Source organism: Anomalospiza imberbis, chromosome 4 (assembly GCF_031753505.1).
Source record: "Anomalospiza imberbis isolate Cuckoo-Finch-1a 21T00152 chromosome 4, ASM3175350v1, whole genome shotgun sequence".
NCBI lineage: Eukaryota > Metazoa > Chordata > Aves > Passeriformes > Viduidae > Anomalospiza > Anomalospiza imberbis.
Window position 1 is genome coordinate 65,653,676 of NC_089684.1, and position 10,653 is coordinate 65,664,328.

General features: G+C 36.9%; 1 protein-coding gene across 4 annotated transcripts in view; it reads left to right on the forward strand.

Annotated features, from left to right (window-relative positions):
• The window catches only part of UBE2K (ubiquitin conjugating enzyme E2 K), a 38,470-nt gene extending 28,124 nt beyond the window's left edge, over positions 1-10,346 (forward strand). For all 4 annotated transcript variants that reach the window (XM_068188907.1, XM_068188909.1, XM_068188908.1 and 1 more), the window contains 3 exons: positions 6,119-6,218; positions 9,581-9,709; positions 10,073-10,346. In XM_068188907.1, the coding sequence (XP_068045008.1) occupies positions 6,119-6,218; positions 9,581-9,709; positions 10,073-10,147 (304 nt within the window). In that variant the 3' untranslated portion in view covers positions 10,148-10,346. The remainder of the gene's footprint in view (positions 1-6,118; positions 6,219-9,580; positions 9,710-10,072) is intronic.
• The last annotated feature ends 307 nt before the right edge of the window (positions 10,347-10,653 follow it).

Consider the following 10,653-nt stretch of genomic DNA (forward strand, 5'->3'; position numbering starts at 1 on the left):
CACAATTAATATTTTAATATTTAAGTCATTTCTCCAGGAATTAAAAAGTAAATTGGCCAAATGCAATTCTGAAATATACCTGTGGAAGTATTCTAGAAAATATACTAGTTCCACAATCTCCTGTCAAATCTTTTAGCAACAAGATCTGAAGTGCCACTTCATTGACTTGTAATGCTCTTAACTGAATAATACTCATTTTGTTGCTGTGTTTAAATATAAGTCTCCAATTTCACTGCATATCTGTTTTTCAGTGAGGTTTGAGAGTTAAAGGACTGGAGAAGTTTGGCCTATGGGCCTTAGCAGGATTTCTGAAAGAGTTAATAAGCTGATAAAATACTAATTTATAGATGGTGAATACAAATACAAAGATTTAAATGTGCTTGTATAGTTTTAAAACAAGTCTCTTCCCTACTCTCCCATCTTGTGGTAATGATTTGCTGTTCTAATGAGCATAGTTGAGATGATATTCTGCATATTGGCGGGAGATTTTATCAGTTTGCAAAGTAATGTCTTTAAATTATTTTTAATGAGTTTAATGAAATTCGTTTTCCACATTGTAGGCTTGATACTGAAATTCTTTGCAGCTGTGGATTTTCACTATGTTTAGATTTTTAAGTACCTGTTATGCCAGTTTGTTTGCAAAACAGCTACTGTTTGCCGCTAGAATTAAAATAGGGGTATAATTTTGTAAAAGGAATACTGTTCATGCTTATCTGACATAATTTTCATTATGTGGTTTCACTTACTATGGCCTATATTTATCTTGTGGGCTAGAACTCTGTCTCAAAGCTTTAATCTTAAATATACAACGTATCTAATGCAGTTCAGTGAAACCTGAGAACTAAATTACTTGAAAGCTGTTCTGCATAAATCCCTTGAGCAGAGATTATTAAGTGAATGTGTTCTTGCTGCATATATGGCTACAAAAACTCTTGGCTTTTGTGGGTTTGACAGTCACTAATGAATAATAAGAATATTTTTGTCATAGTGACTACTGGAGGATTTGTGCTTCAGTTTTTGTTGAGATGTGGAGATCATTATAAGAGATAATACTGTTTTAATAGATAAATAAGCAGCAGCCAGCTTGTGATCTTCCTGGGTATCCAGTACTGCTGGGTTTTGTTCAGGGTGTTTGAGGAGCACTGAAGCTTCTTAAAGCTTTGAGAAGAATGCAGAGAGTATTAATATGATTTTAGGGAACTCTTCAGCAAGCAGGTGGTCTTTCCCCTCTGTGCTATGTTAGAGCTATTCCTTTTTTTTTTTATCTCTGATGGGTGCCTGGTCTTGTAGTTGTCCTGTAAATAGTGACTATGCAGTAGGCTTCTACTCAAAGGCCTTATTCATTTCCTTCCAGATTCCATAAGCCGTTGGTACAAGGTCCCAGAGATTTTCTCTCGGATTAACAAGTTTATTTATTTCACAAATGGAACAAATATTGCAGATTATTTAGAAAAAAGTGTTCCCGTAACCATGTTTGGATGACAGAGTAGAGTAGCAATCTGCTTGCTGCAGCAGTTCCTGGCATTCTGCTTCATTGCCCTCTTGGAATAATGAGAGAGATTGTTTCCTAGAGTGGAATGTAAAGAACATAAGTAAAAACTTCCTAAATGTAGAATTACTTAGCTTTTAAAAATGAAGAAAAATAAAACCTGGCAGTGTTTTGTAATCCTCTTATGACTCTCTCTGCTCATCACAAGGTAAAAGAGATTTCTTTCCTCGGGCATGCTGGGCACAGCTGGCTTGCTGTGCCTTTTAATGTTAACACTGTAGTCACCCAAACTAGGAGTGCTCTTTTTTAATGGAAATGCCCTAAGATATTATCAAAAAAAACTAGGAAAAAAGTGTAAGTGAACAAATGTATATCAGCTCTCTTTGTTCTGATTCAATCCAGATTTTCCTTGTGGTTTAGCAAATGTAATGCCAACAGAAGGCCGAGCTTTTGGTTTGGTTGTTCAGAGTGGAGGCTTTTAGTTTCAAGTTCTCTGAGGGACAGCGCATCCCTGCAGGGAGCTCTCTGCAGCTCACTGGTGCATGATAGGGCCTCCTCCCATTTTGCAGATGGCAAACCTGCATGATAGCTGAGCAACATTGTGGGATGGGAGTGGAAGTCAGGGATTGGTTATCGTAAGCTTTAGGAGCAAACAGGAGGCAGTAATGTCGTGGTACAAAGGTGATGTAAGATCATGTGCAAGGCAGATAGGAAGTTTTACCTGTAAAACTCATTCTACAAGCTGTCTGCTTGTTGCTAGTGATCAGTAAGCTTTCCACTGAAGTAGTGTACCTGCCTAGAGAGTTGTTATACAAGAAAGATGGAAACCGTAGGAAAAATCTAGAGTGAAGTAACAAGAATGATGTCCAAGCAAAAACAATGTACAACGAAAGACTGGAAAGCCATCTCAGTGTGCATAATATCAAGCATGGTGAAGAATTGAAGGAGATTTTCCAAGAGCCTTCTGAGGCTTCAGTTAAGAACAGATCAGATGGAAGTCTGTCAGGAGCAATACAAAACCTTGCCTTTGGCAAGGAGGAGAGAACAAACCGAGAACACAACCATGCAGCTAGCTTGAGTTACCAAAGAGAATTGCTTGGACTCCATGAGCTGTTGCACATAAATCCATACCTAGTAGTAAACTTCAAATATAAGAAGAGATGGAAATACCTAATTTTTTCGGGGTTCTATTCTAGATCAATAAACCTTTGAGGTGCATTGGAAAATTCAGATCTGTATCTTTGCACTGGAAGTTAGTTTTAAGGAAAGTAAAACTTTTTTTTTTTTCGTTCTTCCCCTGGACATTCTTCTTTGGCTTGTGAAGATGCTGGGGAAAGGGGTGGGTGTGTATGTTGGGATTTTTAGCTTTGTGCCACTATCAGTATAGATTGTCTTTCAGAACTGATGATGGAAATTGTTTTTGATTTTTGCTCATGAGGAACAGGTCCTACCTTACTGCTGTCTGTAAATATAATTCTAGGCAGTCATCTCCATTCACTGTATTCTCCCAGAAGAAGGTAACAGGAAAAAAAGAAGAACTTTTAAGTTAATGGGAAATCATAATCTATTTTTTAGCTGTTCCTTCAATTTCTTCTGTAAATCTTAATATATATCTGAAAAATTAAGACTAAGTGATGTAGAAAATAAGCCGCTTTTACTTTCTTTGATCAGGAAGGCTGATTGGTATTCTAATGGTAGAAGATTTTAGATGGTTATACAATAGTTACGCAAAATATGTCAATTTTTCTTTACCATTAATCACAAATTTTAATTTCTTCTTTTGTTTAATACAAACAGCAACTAAAGCTGTAATGGGTTTTCTGTTATGATTTAAGAATACTTCTTTCAATGTTTGTGTCCAGTAAAGACTGTCTTACTATGCATGAGATGGGAAAGCTGTTTTGAGACATGAGACTTGAAAATAAGTTGTGAGCTCCATTTCTAAACCTTTTTATAAAGGCTAAACCAGTCTTGTCTGAAACATAGTATTTCAGAGTTTAAATTCTCTGCTCATCTAGCCATCTGTATATATAAATGGATACATTGCTGCTTTTTATTGTTATTTTGAAATTGGAATGTCAGATGTTCAAGTGTCAGTGTGCTTTGTATAAAAATCTGCAAATATAAGAGGTGAGCAGGGATTGAAAGGACCTCGCAGTCTTAAGCCAGAGACAGCTGGTGTCCATGGCACCTTTGGTTCTTAGCAATGCCCTCTGCTCCCCAAAATACACTTAACCCTCCTCTGCTAGAAGGTACAGTGTAAGTGGAAGTAAATTGTATGTAAAAGTGGCACAAAAGGCTGTGATCCTTTTTATGTCATCTTCTCTACATTTTCAGATGTCTCTAAAGTAGGAAGATTTCTGCAAAGGAAAGGACAGAACAACTTTTATTTGGAGAAAGTAACTATAGCATTAGTTATGGTTGATAGATATTTCATGTTAAGTCAGTCTTTAAAACTCTACAGTATAACATCGTAAAATTACTTAACTGAGAACAAGACTTTAGGTTTTACAGTGGGTGTGGCAGATGTGGTACTACCTGAAATTGACTGCATAAAAATAAAAATTATTACATCCATTTGAGTATAGTAAGGCCTGAAAGATTTAGTATTCCATGACACCTGGAATAGTAAATATGTTGCATTACATTCCTGTAATGCTAGGAGATGACACTGTGAATTGTATCATCAGTGTGTACATTAAATAGATTAATTTCAAGATAGTATAAACCATTAGAGATTACAAGCCCAAGGAAATTATAAGAGCAATATAGCATTAGTTACATGTAAAGAAAAGGAAATTACTAAGGAATGGGTTTAAAAGAGGAGAATTGTATGTTGTAATGGTTTTGTCATTTGTCAGAATTCAGATTTAAAAGCATAAGGAATTTTTTTAAAGATTTAAGTATACTACGTTCAGCTTAAGGGACTTCAAGCTGGTGTGGCAGTTGGAATGAGACACTATGTGCTAATTAAAATCTCTGTCATTTGGGATGTTCCTCACTTGCCTTTTGATGTAGAACACTGCACTGTGAAAGCTCAGTAGTAATTATCAAGCTAAAAAATAACTTACTGAGAAAAATCTTCCAGAATTACAAACAGGGAAGAATGGCAAGTTTGAATGGTTAGTGACATAGCAAGAAAGCTGTGAATGTTAGCATCAGGGAGCATAGTATTTGGGTGCCACAAATGTACCTCTGACATTTTACCAGCATCTATCCTTTGTTCATTGGTATACACTTCTAGAGTACCTTAATACAGTGACTCAGTACTGGCAAATACATACATTTCTGAAACCTCAGCCTGGAAATGCACTTGCACATCATTTCCTTTGTAGCTGGACCATCAGGTCTAACTGTTCCCCACCTATTCTAACAAACTCTTTGCATTTATTTGCAATCTTCTGAAAACAAGAAACTGTTTTCTGTTGATTGAAAATTGGATGCCTGTTTCACAACTTCCCTCTAGCATTCATGTGTCATAATCACTTTGCTCAAATCTAAAATGTCCCATCTTCCCCACTCACCTTGCTCCTAGTTCTTAAGCAGAGGGAACAGATTTGTGTAGTGGTTTGAACATGTGTCTGTGCTATTGCCACAATGATTTTAAGAATCTAATTAACTGTTCAAATCAGAAATACTCAACTTTCACAGTATATAGGGTTCTTACTTGGTTTTCAGTGTGTTCCAACTGAAATGGTAATTCAGAGCTGTTGTTTATGATAAAAATCTAATGAAACTGTGTAAATGTTATAACTTTCCAGACTTCCAGTGTGTAATAATTTCTTGTGATTGCTTTTGAAGGTTTATTGACTTCTCTGAGCATACTGTTTTCCCTTACTAAATTATTGAAGTATCTTATTCTAAATACGCTTTGAGATAAAGATAAATGTTAAGAACCTAAAATGTTAGAAATTCCAACTCTGGGACTGTGCTGCCTTCAACAGGGATCTTTCACAGGGACAAAGAGCAACTTTACAGGACCATTGTGACTACAGAATGTTTTCCTGCTGCCAACAGTCAGGTTGTAGTGAGAGGAAGCCAAGGAAGTATTTTGATCACACATTCCATAATTAGCCTAACCTTTTTATTATTATAGTAGTAATTAACTATGTAAATGGTTCAGTTTAATGAAAAATGTAATGTTAAAACTGGTGCAAAGAGAACTAGTGTATAGAATTCCTTGCCTGTTCCGCATGTTTAAAATGTAGGTCACTGCTCCTGCACGGGGAGTGCCGGCAGAGGGAGCATCCCCGAGCTGCCGGCCGCGCCCCGCGCCGGGAGAGAGCTGCTGCTACCGGCAGTGAGGGAGAAGGGCACAACCTGTTCTGGCCTTGCTTTTTGTGGGGTTTGCCCCAGATGAAATGAATTGCATTAAATGGGCACGGTGAAATGTGTAAGTCAAGGTATTTTCCAAAAACTTCAGAAAGCATTGTTAATGGGAAAGTCCACATTTAAAACCTTATTTAAATATATACACAGAACCGTATTTTAATTACTACAACCTGCAGCAGTTTATGTTTCTTGGACTTAAAATCTGTACATGAACTCATGTCTTCTATGATAGTACAGCCACAAGGGTAAATACAGGCATGGGATATGGTTAAGGATTTTTTGAATTTTCAATTTTAGGGCAGCAGCAATGACTCTAAGGACAGTGTTGTTATCGCTGCAAGCACTGTTGGCAGCTGCAGAACCAGATGATCCACAAGATGCAGTAGTGGCAAACCAGGTAAGATACTCAACTGACTGTGATTTTGTAACACTTCTATCATCTTTGCTGACTCAGGTTAGGTCCCAAAGTTTACAGGAGATAAAATGTTTTAAACAATTTGTGGTAAAATGGCATATACTAAATGTGAGCTGCTACAGTATTTTGTGCTCTTTTTGAATTCCAGAGTGAGTATTAGTTACTCTACAATATCAGGAGGTTTTGTCCTTTATTTATATCACTTTGTGAGAAATGTCAGGAGGTAGCAGCATAGTTAAATGAATTCCAGTGTAACTGGCCTTTGAAAATCTAAAGCTTCCAGTATAAGAAAAGCAATATGCTATCAGTTTTAAATGAGTTCTAACTTGGTGGTGTTACTTGGATTTGGCTTGGTATGTAGCTCCTCTTCCGGATTAATATGAATGTTGTTGAACATTGTATTTGTTTAACGTCAAAATTTTATGAATAATGACTTGGGGATAACTGTTTTAATCACTGATTGAATTGCTATCAGTAAAATTTTATAATCAACAAGGTTTGTTGCCTTTCAGACATTAGTGATAACTTTTAATACAAAGAAAAATATTGGTTGTATCCTGGGCTCATACCAGGACTGACATGATTTTGTTTAAGGTGTTGCTGAAGGATAGAAACAGTCATTCCTCTGACAATTCTCAACAAAGTCTCACGTATGGGTGTGTTTTCCTTTTTACTCTGAGGAGAGAGAAAGGCAGCCTGGCTTCCCCACTGACTGGCAGTAAGGGTATATTTCAGATACAGAAGAACAAAGCAAGCTGATGCTGGAAGAACCTTCTATCTCACCGGTATCTTCTATAAGTCAGAGCCCCTCCAGGATAGGGTGACAAGGTGTGCACTTCCCTTTGAAACTCAGTGTAGAATGATAGATAAGCATTTTTTCAAACCTGTCAGGATTCAGGGGGATACATGGAGATTAGAGGTAGCCCATTGCACTGCTGGGTGTGTGAGAGCTGTTTGCTACCACTGTACTCAGTAAGTACAGAAGGTTTGCTTCTGGGATTCTGCACTAAGGCTGCTCTGAATAAATGTCCGTGAACAGTTCTGTCAGGCTGAATTGCTCTGCCCAGGAGAAGTGTTGCAAAGGCCAGAAAGGCCACCAGGCTCGTCCCTGCACTGGGCTTTTTTCCAGATGTACGCCCTTGCTGTCACACTCCTCCTTCATTAAAAAAACCACTATATATCCTTTTTTACAAAGAACAAAAATAGTGTTTCCTGTTCTGGCTCTGATGGTAGAATTTTGTGTGGGAATCATAACAGTAGAAGCACTTGAGCTGGTAAAAGTTTTTTTCTCAGGTAAAGAAGTCCATGAAAATGTGTAGATTCCAAAGAGCAATTTTCCAGGCTGCCCCTTAGGTGTGTCCAGTGGGACTTGTGTAGGTGTGTCCAGTGGGACTGTGGCATGGCTCATGTTGGGAGGATTCAGTTTATCCTGTTTCCTGCAAATACCTGCATGAAAACTATGCTGGGGTTTGGCCTTGAGTTACAGGCATGTGCATGTAAGTAGAAAGTGTTTCTAATGTTTTTGAGAGAGATGTTGGTAAACAACTGCTTTTTTCATATGTTTATTTAGTGTTGGGGTCTTTTTTACTTTGTTTGGGGTTAACTGCTTTTTCCAAGACAAAAATTCACAAGGAATTAATTATTCTCCACACTTGTGCTATTTTACTAAACTGTGTGTTGTCCAGGTAAATAGCAAAAGCTCTTGAAAGAATCCCAGGGAGAATTCCAGTTTGAGTAAGAGCACTATTTTCAGACACCAGCTGTCTGGTTTATTAGTTGCTCTGGTTGTTGGATTTTTTTCAGTACAGCAGCAGGAACTGCCTTAGATTCCTGATACTGAAACATCAGTGAAAGTTGCCTTTAGCTTTTCTAAATTCAGAGAAAAACTGGATTATTTACAGATACCTAAGTAAAGTAATTCTATTAATAGGACACTGAAAGCTAGTTCTGAGTAAAATGCAATTATGACTAATTTTTTGCACTTCAGCTAGTTGCTTTCCAGGCTTGGCAGTGTTCTCAAAAATATTTTCAAAAAAATTAATTGGGGGAAGATCTCTTAAAAGCAGAAGAAAATAGTACTTCAGGATGCTACTGGTGTTTAACTTAATCCTTCTTCTTTTTTAATCATTACACCAAAAGACATTTGGTAGAGACCACCGTGTTTATAACAGTGGTTTATTTCCAAGAATAGATTGCCTCCCATGTTTGTTTTAATGCCACCAGATATTAAATATACAAATGATGACACGTGAATCAGAATTATAGGGAGGTGGGCAAGGCACACAAAGCAGTGTAGTTGGTGTGGGTTGTTGTAGGAGAGGCAAAATGAAATGTACAGCATTTTATTGTGCTTTATAGATCTAATTATTATTTTCATGTAATAATGAAATGTCTAAGAATGACAATCAGCCATGTTTCTGTCCTTAAAATGTACCTAAATATTTGAAAAATGTATTTCCTAATATCTTGTCTTACTAAAGTGATGATCTAAGGGAAGAGCGGTTTTTAAAGACAAACTTTATACTGCATACAAAATTTGTTAAAATGGGAAAATCATTTAACTTTTCTGAGTACAGTTTATGACAAATGACCCACTTTCTTGGCAGTTGAATTCTTGGCACAAGCTAAAAATTCTCTGCAAAATGGTCCAGTCTGCTGTTGTTTATAGGAAAACTGGTTAGTGGCGAGATTGGTACAAAATAATATAGTTATATACTGGCACGGTTTTTTTTTTCCTGGTAAATAATAGCTTCCATGAAGAGTTGCAGCTCCCTAGCTTTTTGTACTTGCTCACCCATTTTTCAGCCCTTCTTCTGTCACCTGTGTGATTAAGATCCTCATTCTCAGGAAGAAGCCTAGTAGTAGAATATTGGCCTGGACTGAAAAACTGCAGGCCTACTTGCAGTGTGTAAAACCATAGATATTTTTAAGTGGTTAGAGAAATGCTTTAGAGTAGTACATAGTACCATGTTCAGGAGATGTTAACATAGGGATAATTTGTACTCTGTCACACTGAATATAAATTTTCAGCAGCTGTGCTAAATATAGCTACTTTACTTTGATCTGTGCAATTGGGAGCAGTACCTGGCTGCACACATCAAATACCAATAGTACATACTTTACCTTAAGGCAAACTCACTATATCAAATGCTTGCATAGGTTTGCTCTTTGTGTAATCCTCACCTCTAAATTTACTTCAAGATTAGCAGCATGATCAGGATGAAACATTGTGGAAGATATCATAGGAAGAATGATGGGTTGCAGTCTGCCATATTGTCTTGCTGTTTGGTTGGATTGCTGAGTTGATTTAACTTTCTGCTTTTCCCCCTCTCTCTTTTGTGTAGTACAAACAAAATCCAGAAATGTTTAAGCAGACAGCTCGGCTTTGGGCACATGTGTATGCTGGAGCACCAGTTTCTAGTCCAGAATACACCAAAAAAATAGAAAACCTTTGTGCTATGGGCTTTGATAGGGTAAGTATAAGTAACTTAAATATTTTCAGTAAGGGCAGGGCAAGTTTATATGTATAAGTACAGGGAGTCATCAGTATCATCAGAATCTACTAAAGTAGATTCTCTACTTTCATGACATTGTATAGAGTCAATTATTCTATTTTGTTAATTATTTTTAAGAATTGGAGTTTTAAAATACTACTTTACGGATAAATCTTGTGAGCTACTCCTGCCTTTTTGAAACAATTTTTCTATCAATTATTAGTTGGGATTTAAGAAATGGTAAATTAATGTGTTTTGATTTTCTGTGAACATTTCATTTCATTTCCTGGAGCTGCAGGTTCACACACTGAAAATATTATTGCTTTTGTTTTCTCATTGCAGAATGCAGTAATAGTGGCCTTGTCTTCAAAATCATGGGATGTAGAGACTGCAACAGAATTACTCCTGAGTAACTGAGCCATATAGAAAGAGCTGCTTCTGTAGTCCAGCTTGCCCCTTCTGGAGGAGCATCACCATCTGTTATTCCTAGGATTCTCTATAGATTCTCTTTCAAAACTGGCACTCTTGCCTGATGATGCTATCTAGGCACTATTGGAGACTGAAAACAAAAGCGCTCTGTAAATAAAGCTAATTAAACGTCTGTGTAAATTTAAAAGGGGAAATACTTTAATTTTTTTTCTTACTAAATATTGTAAAAATTCTTTGAGCTCAGCTAAGATAATGGGGGGAAACAATGCCTACTTTAGTGTTTAGCAGTGTGACAAAGACTAGCAGGAACTTGCTTCAGGATTTTGATTTAGTAATTCAGAAAGCAACATTTTGAGTGTTAGTCATCAAAATTGTTGGTGCCACTCATCACAGTTATCTTACTGTTTTTAACATGGATCCTATGTGCCTGTGGATTGACCTATATTTGCATGCTTGTACTTAATAGACATATTAGGTAGGGTCGCTGAAGAGAG